The sequence below is a fragment of the Lepisosteus oculatus genome, chromosome 14 (genome assembly GCF_040954835.1).
Source record: "Lepisosteus oculatus isolate fLepOcu1 chromosome 14, fLepOcu1.hap2, whole genome shotgun sequence".
Lineage (NCBI taxonomy): Eukaryota > Metazoa > Chordata > Actinopteri > Semionotiformes > Lepisosteidae > Lepisosteus > Lepisosteus oculatus.
In genome coordinates this window covers 42343379-42367121 of record NC_090709.1, presented here as the reverse complement: position 1 = coordinate 42367121, position 23743 = coordinate 42343379, and the positions used below count along the sequence as shown (strand labels likewise).

The window sequence follows — 23743 nt, the reverse complement described above, 5'->3', positions numbered from 1 at the left end:
CCAGGAGGTCTACCCTCCAGGTACCGAGACAGACTGGCATCCCATTCAGGGCAGGGTGTTGCTTGCTGGGATAGACTCCAGTAACCCCTCCAGCAAGCCTGTATTGATTTCAAGTTGTTGGAAAAAGTGGTGGCTTATCTAAAACTGCTATTTTTTCACCACAAGGCAGAGTCTGCCTTTCATATGACCGACACTCATCGCCTGGGTGAAAAGCAGTTGTTAGTTATGCCACCTGCTGGCAGCTCACTAAAATAGCAGGCAGGACAAGGGTTCAAAAAGTTACAACTGAGCTGTAAAAAAAAACAACTAATTTTTATAGTGTGCATGACAAGACATGGCCCCAGCGTTTCGAAGTATTTTATTCAAGAAAAGTTGAAGAATGTAATACAACTCATAATAATAATAAACTTTATTTTATATAGCACCTTTAAAGGTGGCTTCTCAGAATGACAACAACAATTAAAAATAAACAATTAAAAATACACAAGATGAACACTATGAGAACAGGCAGAAGAGACAGCAGATGGGGGTGCTAAATACAGTAGGAGCTGAGGGGTAAAGAACAGAACCAGTTCAGTAAAGGCTCTTCTAAAAGAAAATGTTTTGAGTCTGGATTTGAAGGAGTTTGGAGAAGGTGACTCTCTGATATCCTTGGGCAGAGAGTTCCAGAGCTTGGGGGTATAACAGGAGAAGGTCCTGTCACCCCTAGAGTGTAGACGGGCTTGGGGGGACAGTAAGGAGGGCAGAATTAGAAGAGCGAAGATTGCGAGGTGGGGAGTAGGGCAATGATAGCTCAGACAGGTACTGAGGGGCCAAGCCATGCAGAGTCTTATAGGTGAGCAGGAGGATTTTGAAGTTGACACAAAACTTGACCGGAAGCCAGTGCAGGGACTCCAGGATAGGAGTAATGTGATCACTTGCACTAGACCTGGTCGGGAGTCTGGCCGCCGAATTTTGCACATACTGCACTTGGGTCAATGTGGATTTAGATACCCCAGCGAGTAGAGCATTACAGTAGTCAATTCGGGATAGACAAATGTGTTGAGCAGCTTTTCAGCCACAGTTAGTGATAACACAGGGCGTAGTCTAGCGATGTTTCTGAGGTGAAAGATGTTTTTAACAATATGCTGCACATGTGGGTCGAATGTTAAGCCAGAATCAATTCAATTTTAGACTGAAGCTCAAGTACAGAACCATCTACAGATAGGGTTACAGGATTGGCTTTACGAAGTTGATGGGGGGGTGCCAATAAGCATGACTTCAGAATGGTCACAATTCTTATGTCAGAGATGTAATTTGATGTGGCTGTCTATTCTATTTGTGTCATGGAATGGATGTATATTTGAGTATCATCAGCGTAGAAATGATAGCTGAGGCCATGTGATCTTAAAAGCTGACCAAGTAGGAATATGTAAATGCTGAAAAGTTGGGGACCCAGTATTGAGCCCTGAGGAACACCAGACTTAACAAGACCAATTTCAGACCTATAACCATCAAGAAAGACAAAGTGACAGCGATCAGTGAGGTAAGATTTGAGCCATTTGAGAGCGGCGTCGGAAACTCCAAACACAGTCTCAAGACGAGAAAGTCAGATGTCATGGTCAACAGTGTCAAAAGCAGCACTGAGATCAAGAAGGATGAGTTTAGAAAGAGAACCAGAATCAGAAGCTATTAGCAGATCGTTAGTGACTTTGACCAAGGCAGTTTCTGTGCTGTGAAGCTGATGGAAGCCAGATTGGAGGGGTTCGAAAAGGTTGTTTGTCATGAGGTGGTTATGCAACTGAAGTGTGACAGCACGTTCTAGGATTTTAGCAAGAAAGGGTAAGTTGGAGATGGGGCGAAAATTGTTTCGGTTGTCCAGAGCCATGTTAGGCTTTTCTGGCATGGGGGTAATGGCAGCAGTTTTGAGGCCTGTTGGTACAACGCCAGTGCTCAAGGATTCATGTAAAATATTGAGGACAATGGGACAGAGAGAAGAGAAACAGCACTGAAATAAAGTGGTGGGAATGGGATCTAATATAGAGGGGGTGGATTTCATGTGTGAAACCAGTTTACTGAGGGATGCAGAGTCAAGAGGGGAGAAGCTGGAGAGCAGGGAACCAGAAACGTTGGAGAAGGAGGGAGGAGGTATGGAAATGATAGGCCCAGTGGAGAGAATGTGATGCCGGATGTTGTCGATCCTGGAGCTAAAGAAATTTAAGAATGTGTTGCAAAGTTGCGATGAGGCAGGTAAGGTGGTGGGGCAGTTTGGCTTGAGCAGGCTGGTGGAGAAGAGATGTCTGGGGGTTGTTATGGTGATTTTCGATGAGGTCGGAGAAGTAGGCGGATCTTACAGACTCTATGGTATCGATATATCCAGACATACAAACACTTCATTATAAAAAAAGTTTAGTATTATTATTATTATTATTATTAATTATTGAGCACCTTTCGTACAGATAGCAGCTGAAAGCGCTTTTCCAAACCAAGTGGGGGAAAAAAATACAATCTTAAAATTAGGGAAAACGCAGTCATACAACCTCAACGGTTGCTTGAAAAAGAAATCAATAGAAATGAGGGAAAAGCATGAGGACCATAGGAGACGTATGAAAATGAGAAATAACAAAGCACCTTTTAAAAAAAAACAAACCAAAAAACAAAGGAAACTTAGTGAAATAAAACGACCTACATAACCTACAGTTCACAGTGTTCTTGAAATGGCGGACGCTGTGGTAAACACAATCAGAGACTGGGCCTGCCCTGTGGAAACGAGCCCTCTCCAGTGGAATTGCGGAGTTCGCCACCTTGCGCCCGCCGTCTGCCGTTTCGCAGCGTCTTCGTTACGTAGAAGGCGCCCAGGAGCACGGGTGGTGGGAAAAATAGCAGAAGGACCCCTAGGTGCTGGCGCCGATCGGCTGGTCCACGCTCAGGCGCCGGAGACTCTTCTGGAAAGACGGAGAGACAGGTCGGGCCTACAGCGTGTTAGGGTTCCCACTGCTGCTCTCCAAAGTCATCTCCATGGCAACCTTCCTGCCGCCGCAGTAATGAGAACCGGTTATATAGTGGACAGATCCGCACAGAATGACAAATGAGGACCCTAGATCTCCCCACCCTGACCTTTACCCATCATGGCCTCCTAATAACCCCCCCTCTCTGAACTGGCTCCATCACTCTGCTCTCCTCCCCACTGAGAGCTGGTGTGTGGGGAGCGTTCTGGCGCACTATGGCTGCCATCGCATCATCCAGGTGGGGCTGCACACTGGTGGCGGTAGTGGGATTCCCCATGACCTGTCAAGCGCTTTGAGTGGAGTGTCCAGAAAAGCGCTATATAAGTATAAGCGATAATATAATTATTATTGAGAATTATTATTATAGAGAAGCATTCTGCCAGGTGGGTCCTGCACATTGGTGTCCTTATTATTTTCTTGTCAGCGTGGAATAAGCCTTAAGCTGTTCCTTTTCAGCCTACGCAGGCTGAGGCAGCTCCCTGCTCGAAATCCTTAGAGCATTACCTTTACTGTAGATTTGGACACAATCTTGAACATTTTAGGAATGAATTGGCGATCATGCATGCAAATTGAACTTTGAAAAAGATGGCAAGATTCGGAGTTATGTACTAATTCAATGCCAGCAGCCATATCACTCTGCAATCACAACTGGCAGCCCCCCCCACTGGAGCTCAGCAGGTGTGAGCCTGGTCAGTACCTGGAGGGGAGACTCCTGGGAAAAACTAAGGCTGCTGCTGGAAGAGGTGTTAGTGGGGCCAGCAGGGGGCGCTCACCCTGCGGTCTGTGTGGGTCCTAATGCCCCAGTATAGTGACGGGGACACTATACCGTAAACAGGTGCCGTCCTTCGGATGAGACGTAAAACCGAGGTCCTGACTCTCTGTGGTCATTAAAAATCCCAGAGCATTTCTCGAAAAGAGTAGGGGTGTAACCCCGGCGTCCTGGCCAAATTTCCCATTGGCCCTTACCAGTCATGACCTCTTAATAACCCCCCTCTCTGAACTGGCTTCATCACTCTGCTCTCCTCCCCACTGAGAGCTGCTGTGTGGGGAGCGTTCTGGCGCACTATGGCTGCCGTCGCATCATCCAGGTGGGAGCTGCACACTGGTGGTGGTAGTGGGATTCCCCATGACCTGTACAGCGCTTTGAGTGGAGTGTCCAGAAAAGCGCTATATAAGTGTAAGCAATTATTATTATTATTATTATTATTATTATATCCAAGTGTACCACTCTTTTTCTAATCTTCTGATGTTCAATTTTGCTCACGCATTGCGCAATGTCACTACGGTCGTTTTTTTCCCCCCAACAGTAGGGTCCTCTTACCTTGGACGGTGACTATGACGCGGCTCAGGACGAAGTTGGTCCGTGTGTCTTTCACTCTGTATTCGCCCTGGTCAGCTCGGGTCACCCCCGCCAGAGTCAGGGTCTCGTCATCGACCAGGATGCGCCGACGGTACTGCTGGTGACAGACAGCCTGCCCTCTCTCCATCGCGTAAACGGAGGTCACGTTCCCCTCCCCCACGGGCTCAAACAGCACCTCCACCTCCGTGGCGGCGTAGAGGGGGACAGACAGGTTGGCGCCAGGCTGCAGGGTGACGTTGACCGTACAACCTGGAAGAAATAAACAAACTAAATTGCAAAAAAGCAGGTGGGTGTTGGTGCCTCACAGCGCTGGGGGCCCTGGGTTCAATTCCGGACCGTGGGTGCTGTCTGTGTGGAGTTTGAGTGGTCTCCCAGTGTTCATGGGAGTTTCCTCCCCCAGTCCAAATACACATTGGTGAATTGGCTTCTGGGAAAAATTGGCCCTGGTGTTTGTGTTTGTGTTTGTGTTCCCTGTGATGGACTGGCATTACGGCCAGCGTGACCAGTCCCATCTGCCGACAAGTTATTCAATCTTGCTCGCAAAATAAATTAATTGATGGTATAGAAAAAACGTACACCTTTGGAACTTGTGGATTTAAAAATCGTGAAAGCGCTGTAAGTCGCTGCACTGCCGCAAGCCCCTGGTCTCGCCACAGAACCGCGACGTGAAGAGGCCCTTCCTGCTCCCTAGTCCCCGTAATGACGGCTGTAATAATACGACGACAGGTGGTGCAGCAGGCATTTCGCCACAGATATGGAGTAGGAGTTAAGGAGTTAAGGAGTAGGTAGTACTGTATTTATCAGCACAACCGTCAGGAAGTTGAGAGCAGGATTCCGATAGGATTCAAAGAGACGGATCCACAATCCTGCTTGCTTACAGTGTCACACTGTAATCTGTCTCTGGAGATTCAGTCTGTTTTGTGATGTAAATTTGAGGTTTTACAAGGTACTGTGCACATCTCGCTTTTATTGTTGTGTGAAATGAGCTCATCAGTGCTGATTTTTTCAAACCCCGAAACATAAAAATAGTAGGGCAGTTCTCCTTTAATTGCTTACACTAGTTCAGTGCTTTTTCAGGACACTCCACTCAAAGCGCTTTACAGGTCAGGGGGAATCCCACTACCGCCACCAGTGTGCAGCCCCCACCTGGATGATGCGACGGCAGCCATAGTGCGCCAGAACGCTCCCCACACACCAGCTCTCAGTGGGGAGGAGAGCAGAGAGATGAAGCCAGTTCAGAGAGGGGGGTTATTAGGAGGCCATGATGGGTGAGGGCCAATGGGAAATTTGGCCAGGACGCCGGGGTTACACCCCTACTCTTTTCGAGAAACACCCTGGGATTTTTAATGACCACAGAGAGTCAGGACCTCGGTTTTACATCTCATCCGAAGGACGGCGCCTGTTTACAGTCCAGTGTCCCCGTCACTATACTGGGGCATTAGGACCCACACGGACCGCAGGGTGAGAGCGCCCCCTGCTGGCCCCACGAACACCTCCTCCAGCAGCAGCCTTAGTTTTTCCCAGGAGTCTCCCCTCCAGGTACTGACCAGGCTCACACCTGCTGAGCTCCAGTGGGGGGGGCTGCCAGTTGGGAGTTGCAGGGTGAGATGGCTGCTGGATCTGAACTGGATGGAAGGTCCAGTTGTCATCCCAGGGGTGGGTTAACAGCAGCGAAATCGGTTCATTTCGCCAACGCGGCCCCAGCCTCACCCTTGACTTCCACCCGCGTGGTCCTCAAACCCCGGTCGTCCCGCGCCCAGACCGTGTACAGCCCGGCGTCCGCCCACGTCAAGCTGCGTCTCAGCAGCCTCCCGTCCCACACTTCGAACCCGCAGCCCGGCCGCAGCCTGGCCAGGCGGAGGGTGGCGTTGAGGCCCGCCGTTCTGATCTCGACCTCCTGGCTGCCGGGGGGTAAGGGGAGCTTCAGGGGGTGGCCGTAGCACAGCGTCAGACTGCCTGTGGAGAGGGGGGGGGGGTAACAGGGAGGTTATTGCCGTATGTACATGTCGTGTCATGTCATCTGCCCCACCACTTGAGACCTGCCGGTGTAGCGGGAAGCAGGAGCCTACCCGGCCAGCGACGAGCGCGTGGCAGGCTACCACCTGGGTGGGACGTCAGTCCATCGCAGGGCCAGTGCAAGCCAATCACACGATTTGGAGGCCACAGTAAGGGCCAGAGGGGTGGGGGGGGTGGAATTTGGCCCGGACACTGGGATAAGCTCTTCTCAAGAAACGCCCGGGGATCTGTCATGACCACTGAGAGTCAGGACCTCGGTTTGACGTCTCACCCGACAGTCGGCGGCCGTTACAGCCCAGCGTCCCCCGTCACTATACTGGGGCATTAGGACCCACACAGACCGCAGGGTGAGAGCGCCCCCTGCTGGCCCCACTAACACCTCTCCCAGCAGCAACCTTAGTTTTTCCCAGGAGGTCTCCCCCTCCAGGTACTGACCAGGCTCACACCTGCTGAGCTTCAGTGGGGGGGGCTGCCAGTTGAGAGCTGCAGGGTGACATGGCTGTGCTGTATGTAAATTACAATTCTTATTTGCATGGATCTCTTAGGACATGGGCGGTACGTTACGAACCTAATAATAAGAAATCGGAACAATCAATACGTCGTAGCGAAGGGGGAAAAAAAACACCTGCAAGAAAGTGTATACAGTAGTGCAGTGGTGCACTGAGTCTGAGGCCCGGCAGTGAGCTGTTGAGGATGGGCACTGCAGGAGGATAGAAGCTGATCTTGAGTCTGGTGGTCCGTGCCACGACGCAGGGGGGGGGGGACAGTTTGTAGCCGGGGGTGGTTGGGATCCAGAAGGATGGACTGGGCTTTATCGTGACAGCGGATGGTGTGGGCCTCACCGACGACGGATGGTCAATCGCATCCCATGATCCTCTGTGCCGCTGCCACAACCCTTTGTAGTACATCTCGTTCCCACGTGGCAGTACTGCTCTGTGGCTCAGGCTCTGCGCCTGGGGCTGGAAGGGTTTGCCGGTTCAAATCCCGCAGCCGGCAAAGAGGAATCCTACTCTGTTGGGCCCCTGAGCGAGGCCCTTCACCCCAACTGCTCCAGGGGCGCCGTATAAATGGGTGCCCCTATGCCCTGACCCCCAGCTTCTCTCCCAGTCTGTGTGTCTCATGGAGAGCAAGCTGGGGTCTGCAAAAAGACAAATTCTTAATGCAAGAAACTGCATAGGTCCAATAAAGTGATCTTATCTAAACTGTGGCATCCTCTGCAAACTTAATAATGTGGTTGTATAGCTACCTTCAGCAGCATTCGTAGGTGAGCGAGGAGTACAGCCTAGGACTGAGACAGCAGTGTTTAGGATCAGTGTAGGGAGGAGAAAGATATTTTTTTCCCGGTATTTTTTTCTTTACTTTCTTTGTCTCACGGGGTACAGTGTCCTTGGGTTTACGAAGGTGCATTATAAATGATCATCTTTAAAAAGGCTGTTATTTAACTAGTGACAGTGTCCCATCATCTTCTACTCGGCTTCTTTGCGCTAATTGTATCTCTTTGTTACCGTTTTTGTTTGTTTTGAACTTTTTTTTTTTACTTTTCCTATAAAGCGCTTTGAGAATTTACTTTTACAGGTGCCGCCAAAACAATACACCGCATCTTATAATTATTTAGCTAACAATAGCAATTATTATTGTTGTCATTAATAACAATGATAATATTAATATGGGGGAATGCTTTATTCTTTTTTCCTCTGTTTGCCTGTCCTTTTAACAACAAGAACTTGTACTGCTGCGGCAAACCCGAGGACTCGATACATAGCGACAGCGAGCAAGACAAAAACAAAATTTTCAAAGAAAAGCAAACAACATAGGCGAAAACGGAGGTACAGAATGTAGGAAACGACTCGGGACACAGGCCCTCGTCGAAAGTCGGGTTTGGAGTTCGGTTTCGACGAGGGTCGTTTTCCGAGGCGTAGCGAAAAGGGGCACGGTCGCCGAAACGCCGCCATTTTGTCCTGGGTTCGGCGCTCCGAGGGCACCGAGCCTACGGGCGGGGAGTGTAAACACACGGAGGCCTTCAGAGATGTCTCACGGAGCCAGCTCCGTGTCGAGCCTCAAAAGTCAGGAGCCAGATCTTGTGTTGCCAAAAGGAGAGACTCTCAGCAAGTCTAGGAGAGCTGTTGCCACCAAAACCCAGCTGTGGGTGTCTGGACAAGCTTGCCTCTTTGTGAGACGAGGGAGGGAGCCCGTGAACTTAAGAGGGGCAGAACTCCAGCCCAGCCTTAAATGTTACGAATTTATCTTCTGTATTTCTCTATCGCTACGTGCAGCGCCCTGGGGGTTTCGGCAAGGCGCTTAAATAAAGAGTTTTCGAGGTTTTATTATAAGGGTAGGAGGGGAGAAAGAGAAAGAAATATAGACACCCCCCCACCCCACCCCGGTCAAAAACGTCATTGAAAAAGTACGACTCTCCCCCCCAGCCCTCCAAAAAGAGAGTTTTTTTTTCCAGAAATAACAACTTCGATGAGACAGCGCCACAACCTTCCCTGTGGCAAGCACTGTCAGCAGAGGGGAGGAGGTAACGAAATGAAAGACAGAAGACAGTAAAAAAAATAAATCCATTGAACATGACAGGACACTCCCCGTCGCCCTTCATTTTACCGACTTCTTCAGAGAGCCCGTGTCCAAACTCGCCAATTGGGGAAGGCGGGCGCTCAGCTGGAGAAATGGCGCCCTGTGACTCTTTATAAACCCTTGTCTGTCGACTCCCTTGTTCCCAGCCGGCGATTTAATGAAAAAATAAATAAAATAAATCTGTTCAGACGCAGGAAACCACCCAAAAAACACGCTGAAATGCTCAGGCCTGCTGGCTCCAAATCTTACCCCCTCCTGTGATTCTTCAACGTTATTGTTAATCCTAAGGAATACTAAGGAACAAGTAATAGGTTTATTCCATGCTGAAAAAAAGAAGAAAGAGAACACAACGTTTCGGCCGTGGAGCCTTCTTCACACCTGAAGAAGGCTCCACGGCCGAAACGTTGTGTTCTCTTTCTTCTTTTTTTCAGCATGGAATAAACCTATTACTTGTTCCTTTGCAGCCTACGCCTGCTGACGCAGCTACCCACCTGAACTACTAATGAATACTAGTTAGAAATACCTTCCGTTTTGGGGGGTGTTCTCTAATCTGGCGTCCTGTTTTGAATCAGTAAAACTTTGTAGCCTTTTTTGGGTTGTTTGTTTACTTCATACACCTTACAAATGCACGATCTCGTTGAAAGATTTCTATTTATTACGTCTCTCCCACCCTAATATTCTGCCGGGTGTTACTCTCATGTTTGTACAGGCGGCAGGGAGAGCGACTTTTTTGTGCTTTTACCGACACAGGAATCTGGAAAAGAAGGGAATTGTTTGCATAGTCTAAAAAACAAAACCCGCAAAACTTCAGCCTGTCAAGAAATGACCTATCTACTGACTGCACATAAACTTCACACAGATTTGAACCCGCGGCCGTGAGGTTTCAAGACGATAACCACTGTTCAGCCCCGAAACTAGTTCAGTAAGACGCGCAACATTTAAAAGAATGGCTCGCCGAGGTTTGAACATAACACGTCGATGTTTGAGGATTTTTTTTTTTAAAAGTTATTTTAAACCGGAGAGAAAAAATCGTGGTCAAGAATTCTCCCTCTCCAGGGTGAGTTAATGCTGTCGTTAGAACATGCTCGATTTAGTTAACTTTTTTTTTCGCTTGAGGTATGGTTTTTTCTCTAACTTTTTTTTTATTGTAACGGTGATTACACTATTGTTTAATTCGAAATGTATGGCTGATATTTCAGTGGACGTAAGAGCTATATACAGTATATATCGCACGAATTCCAACTGGGCAGCAGATCATAAAGGTGACTTAGCACATGATTTAAAAACGTTGTTTTATAAAACTAATTTTGTGAGGAATAACGACGATTCAGTCCTAGTCCTAGCGCCCAGAATATTTTCCGTCTAAGACCAATTCAAGGTTTTTTTTTTTCGTTCAATTTCTCCTGTGCTTTTGTGAAGTCCGATGGTCTGATTGGCACAATACTCCACGATTTTAGATACCCGTTACTGAGCTTTCTCCCGTCTCTACCTCACTGACACGAAACAAGAGAAACTGTCCTGAAATACTTTTAAATACAAAAAAAAAATATTGACCGAATGAAAAAAAAATTACAAATCTTTCTTTATAATTTATAGACGGTACCAAATATTTTTTATATTTTTAAGAACGTGAAAACAATTATTACAACCCGTTTAACTTTAGAGGAAAAAAAAATCTTGATTAAATCAAAAACTAAAGAATCCCTCTTTATAAGCGAAATCTCATTGCAGCTCGTCTTTTGTAACCGTGTAACTGACAAGTTCGCGTACAGGAAAAAAAAACCAACAACACTAACTTTAATATCAGTTGGATTTAGCAAAGAGGAGAAAACACGTGTGACAAAAACAGCTTCCTTTACATTGATCATGAACGATTTAGAGCGGGAATCTGCAGTTTTGCAAAAGGTGCGACAATACACCGTCGCCGACGGTACACCCGAGTGTGGCCATAAGCATGCGGCATTGCTAAACCCGAGAAGTTTAAAGTTTAAATTGCATACCTACCCTTTGTCTGGAACTCGGACATCTTGAGCGGCGAGTCGACGGCGGACGAAAACCACAAACTGCCCCAGATTAAAAGGACCCAAAACGGCATTTTTAATCCGATCAAATTAAAAAACCACAACAACAACAACAACCTTAAAGTGGACTACCCGAGAGGCACGTGTCCGTAAATGACTTCCCACGCTAAAACGTTCACTGAACTGGGGGAGGTGGAAGGTGGGTGTGGTGTCAGGATACTGTCTCACTCAGACCTTGGCATGTATTTTGTGTGGGGATAATTCACCTCACGGACAGACTGTTACGGAGATAAGGATTCTGTATCTACCGTTTATCTGCATCGGTTGCTGCAGACGCTTGTGCAAAACCCCACTGAATCAAAAGCAATTCTCCAGTTTCTAGCAGGGACGATAACACGTGGTGCCCTAGTGAAAACTCAGCGATTCTTTGCCGGATTGGTACTACTTCCGGTATTACACGTATTATACTGTAAAATATAATGACGCACTTTTACTCCGAGGTCCTCCAGACATACTGTACATTAGAAGGAAGATCACGACCGAGCGTCTCTACCTCAGACTCCCCCCCTAATAGTTTAAAATTAATAGGTTAAAAAAAATGACTGAACGTCTCTATCTCAGACTCCCCTCCTAAGAGGTTAAAATTAATAGGAAAAAAAAACCATTATCAGCAATGAGTGCTTATCCGATTTGCGTATCCGATTCAGAGTTCAAATTAAGCACAGACGCTACTACAGGGTGTAATGCACACAGATGCACAAAGAGTTCAGGTCCAAGTGATACAGCTCCCGCGTTAATGGAAACTATGTCCCTTTTAATGAGAAACCCCAAACAAAATGGTGATAGTTTGAGTAATAATAATAATAATAATAATAATTATAATAATAATAGCTCACACTATTATGGAATTCAAAGCCTTTGTTTTGAAGAAGCACTCGAATGTTTTTGCCGCAGTCCATCCAAGCTGTGGATGAACCCCCAGTTCAGGGAGGGGGGTTATTAGGAGGCCATAATAATAATAATAATAATTAATAATAATTGCTTGCACTTCGGATGAGACGTCAAACCGAGGTCCTGACTCTCTCTGTGGTCATTAAAAATCCCAGGGCGTTTCTCGAAAAGAACAGGGGTGTAACCCAGGCACCCTGGCCAAATTTCCCATTGGCCCTTACCCATCATGGCCTCCTAATAACCCCCCTCTCTGAACTGGCTCCATCCCTCTGCTCTCCTCCCCACTGAGAGCTGGTGTGTGGGGAGCGTTCTGGCGCACTATGGCTGCCGTCGCATCATCCAGGTGGGGGCTGCACTGGTGGTGGTAGTGGGATTCCCCATGACCTGTAAAGCGCTTTGAGTGGAGTGTCCAGAAAAGCGCTATAGAAGTGTAAGCAATTCTTATTATCAATTATTACTTCAGGGCATTAACTCAGCTGTCAATATGAAAGATAGGAAAAAAGTCTTGCTGGCAAATGTGAGCTGTCTACTTTCTAAAGCTACAAACAACACTGGAAATGATGTCAAACACTGAATTTTACATTCGAAGTTGAAGTTTTTTTTAATTCAATAATGCATGGCACTATCGTTTTCAAATTCACCTCACAGTACGGCATTGCCGAATATTTGAGTCAGAACACTAGTCTTCTGTCAAGATCTACTGGTTTCACATGCCAGTTCTGTATCCTCTTGGGACATTTGGGGAAAAGCGTTTGATCTCGTAGTGAGCTTAGAGCAGAAGCACCCAAGGCCACTAGGTGTCGCACTACAAACAAACGCGGACCGTTTCTCGTATAGAGGTGGATGTCACTGGAGTCACGTCGATCAATCATTCTGATTTTCTATTCGTTAGTTGTTTGGGATTTTTTTTTGCTACTCGGTACCTCAGCGTCGGTTCGTTGTCCGGCTAGTTTCGGCATGGGCGTGCGTCAATAGGTACGTTTGCGTGTAATTACACTGTGTTTTAAAAAACTGTAGTGTAATTTTCTCGAAGAAGAGCCGGGAGAGGTGTTCTCCTTCCCCCAGTTAAGTCTGGATTCATACTGCAATGTGGGAAAAAGCCGTCACCCATCTGTGCAGAGAAGTGAAAGCTGATTCAAAAGCAAGCAGGGAGAGCACCTTGTTTTAGATCGTTTTGTTAAGCTGACGCAGCACTTCAGGGACAGGTGAAACAGTCATTTTCCGTTCCTGATGGGTTTTTGCTTTCAACGAAGAAGAGCAGTTAAAATAGTTTCTCACACTCCCTTCTTCAAGCAGTAGAGAGAAACATGATTAAAACACCCCGTGCCCTTGACGAGCTGGGTTGCTCTCACACTGTGTTGTAAGTATCCGGCTGCCTCTGCAGCACAGCTCTGTCCCTAAACGACATTTTTGAGGATAAAACGCTTTTTTTTTCCTCAATAACTTTCCATTATAACACAAAAAAAACAACCGAACAGATTCGGTCTTCCTGTATTTTCGTAGTTCGTGTGGATGAAGCGTTGTTCTGTCGTTCATATCGACATATGAACGACAGAACAACAGTGCAGGTGAGTTTGCGACAAGGGACAGAATTTGAGGGTCTTTGTCAGAAAGCTACCATTTTTTGAGGGGAGTTCCAGGAAACGTTAATAATTGCGGTGCACACGCCCAAACCTGTTTATCTGAAGAGTCTGCACAGTCATACTGCGATAGATTCTCCGTTGATAACCTATTTTGGGATTTCTTTTTATTTTTGGCGGTGTTTTCTCCGAAGCAGCCCAGTTTCGGCTTGTGCTGTTGTACCTTTTTTTGCTAAGTGTTTTTTTTTTTTTTTTTGGAGTTCGACAGCTTTGAATAATAAGAATGCAGTTATTCGGGTGGGATGATCTTCGGTCGTCCACTGAACGCGATCAATTCTAGTTAATCAACGGGGGCGGTTTAGATCCCAACTCAAGCGGCGGTCGTTCGATCTTGATCAATATATAAATATATCAGTGTATCTGGATATTTGTTGAAATCGTGCTTGTAGCCCCCGAACTCACGGAGGCTCAGTAAAACTGCGCGCTGATTGTACTGTAATGAGACTTCTGCACCTATTAGTGGCGCAAAGTGACGCCGACATTCAGAGAAAGCGAGGCTTGATACTTCTGCGTGGAAAGCCTGCTAAATGTTCGCAAATGTATTTGTTCCTTTTTAACTTAAAAAAATGAAAATCGATTTTTTTAAAAAAAATCGGTAACGGAGCCACACCGGTATTATATGTGTATAGGACTGTTAAGTTCGCAAAAAAGAGAGAGAGAGAAAAAAAACTGTCATGTTGTGGAAGTTTGTGCGTGTTTTCTGTTTTGTGTGTGGCGGCGTGTTTTAAAAGCGTCTTCTTAGTGAGTCGTTTTTTGAAGGAGTGTCAGCGTGCGCATACGGAGAGCCGCGGCACAAATTTTTTTTTTAGAATATACAGAATCGCACATACCGAATGGTTTATCGGGAGACCCTTGCTCAAAAGGCATCGTTATTATTATTTTTTTACATACTGTGCAAGTTAGAAAGGAGTTTTTTTTTTAAGTGAATTGTGTTGTTCACTGCTACAACGACTCTTTTTGTAAAGGACGCTGCGTATTATAACATATACCGGGGTTGCAATTCACTTCTGAGTTATGAACAGACAGCAGGTGACGCAGACGCACCCCTTAATAAAGCGTTCCAACACCCGTCTGGGAGATAAAGGCAATCAAATTCGTCCACAGCGGCAGTCCCGTGGGTTATGATGGGATCTGCGCTAATTTGCAACACTCGTTTGCCAATATCAGAAAACAAATCAGCAAAAGACTACTGGGTGAAATGATGAAACGTGGGATTTTACCTGTAAACGGTCCAGTCCCAGAGTCAGGAGAATATTCCGACCGATTTCTAATCTGTGTGTTTACAGACATATGGCGTGCGTGTGTCCGGTAGTCGTGGCTTCTTATTAAGGTTTCTGTAGGTGTGGTTTATATTTTGACTAACTGGTGCGACGAGTCCTCCCTAAACGTCTCAAAAAGCAAAGGAACTTTTTTTTTATTGCTTTTACGAAAAATATTACCCCACCCAACCCACCGCAATTGAGGGTCAGCCTGTTGAAATCGTGGAGGACGGCAGGTAGTCGGGACCGGTCGCTGACAAAAACCTAAAACTGGGACAGATCCGTTTTAAAGGAGAGCGTTCTGTGGGTCACGGAATGAAGAACAGATTCTCATCAGAACTTCCTCGTGTGTGTGTGTGTGGTTTGAGGCGCACTTTATGTTTAAGTTGGATACGTTAGAGGGGAATACTTTTGCTCCTCGTCCAGGAGTCTCCTCTCTCTGTGTGTCTGTGTGTGTGGTTTTGAGGTGCACTTTATGTTTAAGTTTAATACATTAGGGGGGATACTTTTGCTCCCGGTCCAGGAGTCTCCCGCCTGAATTCCTCCGCCCTGTGAATTTCGGGCTCGGGCTGCAGCTCCACGGCGGGTCTCGCCGAAGGGGGATCCCCCCCCCTGTGCTGCACTTTCGAGCGATCGGCGCTTCCATCTCCGTCACGGGGGGGAAGTTCCCCTCTTGCGTGACGCGAGGCCGCCCGCCACAAACTGACAGGGCTGGCAGGCAGGTTTTACGAGTTCCCCCGGGTGGCATCACAATTTCACTTCCACAACAGAGAGAACTCGGCTCTGTGGCTTATTTGGCTCTCTTGGCTGCTAGACCCTTGCTGATCCGCGGAGGGAGATGAAAGGGATTCGCTTCGAAGCCCGTCGGGGGGGGGGACCGGGGGAGAACATGCAAACTCCACACAGACAGCACCCCGAGCACCGAAGCCGGCGCCGCCGTGCCACAATGATTTTAAGCGGAGAAATTCACTCGTGCTTTTGAGCTGTCCGTTTCCTAACTGTTTCGTCCAGGGGGGAACAGGGTGTCAGTCCATTGCAGGGCACGTACGCACGCACAAGCACGCTGGCGCACACACACTCACACAAGCTCACTCACGCATGCACACTCACGCGCGCACACTCACACAAGCGCACGCACACTCACACAAGCTCACTCACGCAAGCGCGCACGCACACTCACACAAGCTCTCTCATGCAAGCGCGCACGCACACTCACACAAGCTCACTCACGCAAGCACACAAGCTCACTCGTGCACACACACTCACGCACACTCACACAAGCTCACTCACGCACACTCACACAAGCGCACGCACACTCACACAAGCTCACTCACGCAAGCGCGCACGCACACTCGCACACACACAAGCTCACTCGTGCACACACACTCACACACTCGCACACACAAGCTCACTCGTGCACACACACTCACGCATTCGCACACACAAGCTCACTCGTGCACACACACTCACGCACACACAAGCTCACTCGTACTCACGCACTCGCACACACAAGCTCACTCGTACTCACGCACTCGCACACACACAAGCGCAGTCGCACACACTCGCACACACTCACACAAGCGCACTCGCACACTCACACTCACACAAGCGCACTCGCACACACACACTCACACACACACATGCTCTCTCTCTCTCTCTCTCTCTCTCTCTCTCTCACCCACACCCACACCCAGACCTGCGGCCACTTTTCCCAAAGCCGATCAATCTACCAGCACGTCTCTGGAGGAGCGGGAGGAAAACCCTGCGGTAGAACATGCAGACTCCCCCCCGGACAGCACCCCTGGGTCGGGAATCGAACCCAGGCGGGGCCCCACAGTGCTCAACACTGTGCCACCCTGCTGCCCCCCCCACCCCCGCCCCCGCCCCAAATCATTTTAAACCGTTCAACCTATTTATTCATATGCATCCAAAAGAGTTAAATGACTGTTTGCTGGACAGGATGTGATTCATTTTGGAAACCTGCTGGTTTTCTTCTGTGGGGCTGCTGCTGCTGCTGCAGAGACCAGACTATCCGGTTATTCAACTCGCAGAATGACTGCGCTGTGTGCCGAGAGTCTGAAATGTCTGCGGGCGTTTTAGCATAACATAACGTCACTTTATTAACCCTGTACGATTTCTGGAATAGGTCCTGTCGCAGACCTAGCTGGCTCTCCAGGAGACACACAGACAGGGGAGAGAGAGAAGCTGGGGGTCAGAGCGCAGGGTCGGCCTTTTATACGGCGGCCCTGGAGCAGTTGGGGTTCGGGGCCTCGCTCAGGGGGGGCCCCAAGGGAGTAGGATTCCTCTGCTGGCTGCGGGATTTGAACCGGCAAACCCCTCCCAGCCCCAGGCGCAGATCTGTGCAATATCTATAAAGGAAACGGGAAGCAGATATGACCCAGGCACATGGGATATATATATATATATCAGCTGTTTTTAAGAGCAGAGAAGTTCTGGAAACTCTTGACAGCCGGAAGTGAAAAGAGAAGCAGACTGCAGAAGTAAAACTGGTGGTTCTTGTTCTCAGGCGTGTGATAGGATCTACATGGAACTTCCTTCTAAAGACCTGTCAATCAGGTCCTGGCTAGTTTTTTTGTTTTTTTTTAATGCCAGACAGTGGGACTTTTGCCTGGATACTGACTGTTTTAAAGTTGTTTCGCGTTTCCCCCCTCTTTATCACTTTTGTTTTTCCTTTTCCTTTTCTGTTTACAGACATTAGAACGAGAATCGGCGGAGTATCAGTACCTGGATGGGGAGACCTCCTGGGAAAAACTCAGGTTGTTGCTGGGAGAGGTGTGAGTGGGGCCAGCAGGGGGCGCTCTCACCCTGCAGTCCGTGTGGGTCCTGATGCCCCAGTATAGTGACGGGGGACACTGGACTGTAAACAGGCGCCGTCCTTCGGATGAGACGTAAAACCGAGGTCCTGACTCTCTGTGGTCATTAAAAATCCCTGGACGTCTCTCGAAAAGAGTAGGGGTGTAACCCCGGCGTCCTGGCCAAATTTCCCATTGGCCCTTACCAATCATGGCCTCCTAATAACCCCCCTCTCTGAACTGGCTTCATCCCTCTGCTCTCCTCCCCACTGAGAGCTGGTGTGTGGGGAGCGTTCTGGCGCACTATGGCTGCCGTCGCATCATCCAGGTGGGGGCTGCACATTGGTGGCGGTAGTGGGATTCCCCATGACCTGTACAGCGCTTTGAGTGGAGTGTCCAGAAAAGCACTATATAAGTGCAAGCAATTATTATTATTATTATTATTTTGGCCTCCTAATAACCCCCCTCCCTGAACTGGGGGTTTATCCACAGCTTGGATGGACTGCGGCAAAAACATTCGAGTGCTTCTTCAAAACGAAGGCTTTGAATCCCATTCAGTCACGGAGCAACGCTTATGAGGCTTTTTCACATAGAGGTGCTAATATACTTTTTATTTCATAAAAATGATTACGCAAAAGGCGAAGCTACAATGGGCACCACAGATTTGTTAAAAAGAAATAGTCGATTTTACCGCAGACCATTTATCAAAACGTTTATTTAATAAACAAAGAGCTCTCGCAACGCAAACTAATACAGTGTAATTGCAGCCAACTAACCCAGTCCGTTAGCTTTCCATTTTAAATCTATTTGGATAGGTAGATTGCCGGGGCAGCAACGGTCGTCATGGCGATGGGAGGGCAACAGGGGCCCAGTGGTCGTCATGGCGGCAGCACCAGAGCAACGGTCGTTATGGCAATGGGAGGGCACCGGGGGTCCGGCGGCCTTCATGGCAACAGCAGGGCACCGGTCGTCATGGCAGCAGGAGGGCGACGGTCGTCATAGCAATAGAGAGGATATTTCCCCCTCCGGAGACCAGTGCAGGATCAGCAAGACCAGTAAGTGAATTCCGTACCTGGCTTCTGTGTCGAATTTAAAATGACACATTGTGTAAAAAGACACAGAATTATTTGCCCCGAGCTGTTTAAAAGATCGGATGTCGGCTTTAGGAAATCTTATTTTTCAACTGAATTCACTTTTACGTACTGTTTGCTGCTTCTTATCCTTGTGACAGCGGTAAAGGGCCCTTTCGAGCAGAATTATGACTATTTTCAGATGCATTCTTCAGAAACAATTCAACATTCTTCAGTTTTCAATAAAGTGTCTGGACTCTTAATTGCTTAATTGACGAAGTCTCCTGATTGGCCGGGATGCGATCTCACCCAGGTGGTGTGAGGAAGGTCTGTGGTCTAGAGCGGGGGGGAATGTCATTTGTCGGATCAGATCACAGGGGAGTGAGAGAGCGGAGGTCCTGTCGTGAATACAGCAGAGCTGACTGGGCTCGGAAGCAGAGGTATGTGATGTACAGTGTTTAGCGCAAACTTCATACTGACCGCTGTGGGTCAGTTCTAACGAGCTCTCGGAGAGCACGCTGCTGTCTGGAGAAGAGCTACAGCTCTGAGCTCAATGCTACGAAAAACCGTGCGGAGTCAAGTTGGAGACCAGCTGAACTTGTGCTTAATACACAAAGGGCTCAGCATTGCTGTCTTAATTAGCACGAACTACAAGACGCTCTGAATCGGAGCATTTCAATTTATTTAAACCGTAAATACATGTTGGTCACGTTAATATAGAACTATTACTTTGTGTCGTGTTTAAGTATAACGGGATGTTCCTGTTTTTAATTTAAGAGGGTCATTCATGCAAAATTATACCAGATGAGGGTATGAGATGACTAACGCCATACTCAACTGTAATCAGTCCCGACACAAACGAGAGCAGCAGTTGCGGGTTTGAATTTGAACGCGAATCCTATTGAAGCGGGTTTTATTTGCACTGATAAATGATGAAGATTCATACGGAGATCCTTCAGATGTAAGCGAACGTTTTTTTTTTTTCGGTTGTATGTATAATATATACATTTGTGTCTGCACAAGTCTTCTGATCACTTAGGGGAGACGTGTTACACTTTATCCAAGTTTTTAATTTGTGTGAAGTTAGAGACCAGCTGAACTTGTGCTTAATACACAAAGGGCTCAGCATTGCTGTCCTAATTAGCACGGACTACAAGACGCTCTGAATCGGAACGTTTAAATGAATTTAAACCGTAAATTAACATGTAGGCCACGTTAATATAGAATTATTATTATTTTGTGCCGTGTTTATGTATAACGGGGATGTTCCTGATTTTAATTTAAGAGGCTCATTCATGCTAAATTATACCAGATGAGGGTACGAGACTACTGCGTTTAAATTTGAAGACGAATCCTATTAAACCGGCTTTTATTTGCACTGATAAACGATCAAGATTCATACGGAGATCCGTCCTATGTCAGCGAACGTTTTTTTTCCGGTTGTTTTTACAATGTATACATTTGTGTCTGCACAAGTCTTCTGCACATTTAGGGGGCGACAAGTTGCACTTTTATCCAAATTTGTTTTTTAATGTGTGTAGCTTCTCTGTTTGAGGCTGCGAGTTAGTTACGGTATGTCCAACAGTGGACAAAGGCGAGGACCACATCTTCCTCACCGCGAAGTCAGTCAGTGGTGACAAAAAGCACCGGCTACTGTCTAATAACGTTAGCAATTAAAAAAAAAACAACAGAAATAGCCATATCACGTACTGGTATTTGGGGATGGGTTTCATCTGCGAGTAAGAACTATTTTTTCAGCTCAAATTCCGCCTCCGGGACTGTGCGCCTGCTCCACCGCAGGTATAACAGATCAGCCCTTTTAAAAAGATCACCGGAAGAGTCGTCTTTCTTTAACGGACCCTCATATTTATTTATTTTTTAGTCTCCCACCCTGAAATCCCCAGTATCCGCGAGAAACACAAGTGCGTAGAGTCTCGTCACTATAAAGAAAACAAACACACAACACATCTGTTCAGGTGAGTCCCGGTTTCAGACCTAAAAGGCCGCTGCCCGAATCCCAGGATGTCTGAGAATTCACGGCGCGGGTTAAAGGCGCTATATACAGCGGCAAACATTAAACATCATTATTCACACATCAGGCTTTTGTTAAAAAAAACCACGTATGACAATAAACTTCATTATGAATAATTGTGGTGTGTCGGGAAAGCACTTTTAGTGAAATATAACGGTGAGTTTCCTCGGAGCGGATGGCTCAGTGACGATATTATTTCCCGCTGTGTCCCCCCAGGACAGAGACGGAGACCGTGTCCGTGCAGAATCAGGAGCTGAGACTGCGGGACCTCAAGGGTGTCTGATCAGGGAGCTTACACAGTGAGGGGGTCTCAGCCTGAACCAGACCCACCAACTTTCTGTCAGGTAGCGGGATCAGGGCTGAGACAGCAGGACCTGCGGACATCTTTCCGTCTAAAGGCTGTGTTGATGCAGCCTGTGCATGAGGTTTGTGAGTTCCTGATGTTTTGGCCCTGGATGTTGGGGTGTAGATATTGGGGTAACTCCAGGTGTTGGGGTATATTATTATTATTATTATTATTATTATTATTATTAAGTTTTGTATTATGTAGCATCTTTAAAAGTGGCCTCTCTAAGTGCTTTATAGGAAGAACACAACACAAAGTTAGAAATAGGATTTGGGGTACAGTAGGAAAGTCAACCAGTTCAATAGCAGCCCTTCTGTAGAAGCAGAGAAGCAGGTTTTGAGTCGTATTTGAGGGAGTTTAGAGAAGAGGACTCCTCGGGGAGAGAGTTCCAGGAGAAGACCCTGTCACCCCCAGAGTGTAGACAAGCTTGGGGGGGGGGTGGGCAGACGGGAGCCCAGAGTCAGAGGAACAATGGCTGTGAGGTGGGGAGCAGGATGAGTCAGACAGGTACTGAGGTGCCAAGCCACGCAGAGCCTCGTCGGCGAGCACTTCGACGCGAAACTTGTCCGGAAGCCAGTGCAGGGACTCCAGGACAGGAGTCGTGTCATCACTTGCACTTGACCTGGTCAGGATTCTGCAGTTGGGACACACAAAAACATTGGTTTAGAAACTCCAGCAAATCGAGAGGTTCCAGATACGGGAGGAGGGGAAAGTGTTGACCAGCTTTTCGGCAACAGTTGGCGACAACAACGTGATCTTGTCGCAGTTGAAATGAAGGACATTTTGAGTTCTCCATGTTTTATGTCGGAGGTGCAGTTAGACCAGAGACCTTGTCAGGCCTAGTATGGACATGATTAGAGGCTCATCAGTGCAGAAATTATCATGTTGACCATATGATCTTCGTAGCTGGCCAAGTGGGACATGTCAATCAAGTATATTATTGTTCATCTCCGATTCTCCTCGCACACAAGATTCCCTGGAAAACAAAGATGGAATTCCGGATCTGAGTCGTCAGCTGTGGCTTATTGAAGGACAGTTTTTGTACAGAAAACAACTGAAAATCCAACAGAGAATTAACGAGGACTCTCTTTCTGGGATATCCAGTGTACTCGTTAATCCTGAGACCAGACAATCTCCTCCATCTGTTTCCTGAATATTTTACTTGATTGCTTGTTCACTGGAATGGTTCGTCACTAAACCAGGCAGTTAATTTCTGGAATAATATATTTTTATTTTCCATACCGGCGTTCACTGTAATCATTCCTCACGAAACCAGTCAATGAGCACAGTTGGGGTACAAGGCTACAAACTCCTTTTGGAATCCTGGAAAAGCAGACGCCCAACCATCGGAGCTCTCTCCCAGTCAGACACCAGGAGCCCAGACGCCCTCATCCTCCCCCCCCCCCCCCCCCCACCCCCCACCGGCTCCATCTCGCCGGTCGTCTCGTCTGGATGTCGGACTCCAGGATCTCGGGGAAGGTTCCCTCCTCCCAGCCCAGCTCAGGCCTGAGGAGTCTGGAAGATCTGGGAGAAGCCAACAGGAAGAAACTCCTCCTGGACCTCGACTCTGGGAGGAGCCCCAGTGCCCGGAACCCCGAAGACTCAGCTGACCAGGAGGTGGAGCCCCAGTGCCTGGACCCCCCGAAGACTCTGGCTGACCAGGAGGAGGAGCCCATTGGTGCCACAACAATGAAGGGGAGCCCAGGGGTGTCAGAACCCCCAGACAAGGTGAGGAAGGGATAAGAGAGCCTGTGGACAACACACCTGTGTCTTTCCAGGACGGGTCACCAGAACAGCAGCTCTGGACTGGAGTAGTTGGGACTTGGTGGAGCACAGGCTGCCTTCAGGCATGTTTATTCCCAACAGGAGCCAGGTCAGACCCTGTACCACGCAGGAGAGGGCACCCCCAGACCTGCAGTTAGAAGTCAAGAGGATGTTCTCGACCGGTCAGCGCAGGAGGGGACAGGGTACCCCATCAGCACTGAAGGGCACGAGGCACCAGGCAGGTGAGTCTCTCCTTCACTGGCTGTCCCTCGCAGGCGACGCTGGTCTTGCATGATCGGGGATGATCGGACCAATCTGGGATCCACAGACTCCGAGGGGACAGAGTAGGAGTCGTCTCGGGGAGAAATCCAGGGTGTCCCGATCTCCTGCCTGCTGGAGCCTGTGAGGATGACGATGATGATGATGATGAAGAGCTGCAGGTGACCCTGATTCAGGCTGCTCCCTGGAGACGAGCTCCTGGCGGAGAGCCAGTGGACTCCTCCTATCGGGGCTCCAGGGGGTGACCCTCAGGGCTGTGTCCTGACCTCCTGCTGTCTCCTGCCCATAAGAATCTGGTCAGTGTGCTGTTGACACTACACTCTCGTACCCGAGTCCAACACCAGCCTCCAGCCTGAGCACAAGGTCAGGTTAGTCCTGTCACTCCTGTGTCACACTCAGGGCATGAACACACAACCCTACTAGTGAGAGAGGAGAACTGTTATAAAGTTACTAGCATTGATATTAGAGCCTGGTGAAGTATTATTGTGTTGAAGTAATAGTTATATTATTAGTAGACGTATTTTATTAGCAGCACTATTATTGAAAGCATAGCAGTACTAGTAAGAGAAGCAGTTTTGCTGTAATTTTCAGTAGTACCTGAAATAATATTATTTTCAGCAGAGACACT

At 47.8% G+C, this 23743-nt stretch overlaps 2 protein-coding genes across 4 annotated transcripts; one reads left to right on the top strand and one right to left on the bottom strand.

Moving 5' to 3' along the window:
- Positions 1 to 394: 394 nt before the first annotated feature.
- Positions 395 to 14877, bottom strand: LOC138243281 (uncharacterized). 3 transcript variants are annotated; one of them, XM_069198871.1, is made up of 4 exons: positions 14773 to 14877; positions 6058 to 6303; positions 4309 to 4596; positions 395 to 2951 (listed from the first exon to the last, which is right to left on the bottom strand). In XM_069198871.1, the coding sequence occupies exons 1-4, from the start codon at positions 14840 to 14842 to the stop codon at positions 2722 to 2724; spliced, it is 834 nt and encodes a 277-aa protein (XP_069054972.1). In that variant the 5' UTR covers positions 14843 to 14877; the 3' UTR covers positions 395 to 2721. The 3 variants fall into 3 exon arrangements, with proteins under 3 accessions (XP_069054972.1, XP_069054971.1, XP_069054973.1); XM_069198870.1 differs by lacking the exon at positions 14773 to 14877 and adding an exon at positions 10945 to 11106; XM_069198872.1 differs by lacking the exon at positions 14773 to 14877 and adding an exon at positions 10945 to 11103 and having other exon boundaries at positions 395 to 2924.
- A 7647-nt stretch (positions 14878 to 22524) lies between these two features.
- Positions 22525 to 23360, top strand: LOC138242629 (uncharacterized). Its single transcript, XM_069198178.1, has 3 exons — positions 22525 to 22800; positions 22939 to 23078; positions 23165 to 23360. Exons 1-3 carry the CDS (start codon positions 22525 to 22527, stop codon positions 23358 to 23360), a joined length of 612 nt encoding a protein of 203 aa, XP_069054279.1.
- The last annotated feature ends 383 nt before the right edge of the window (positions 23361 to 23743 follow it).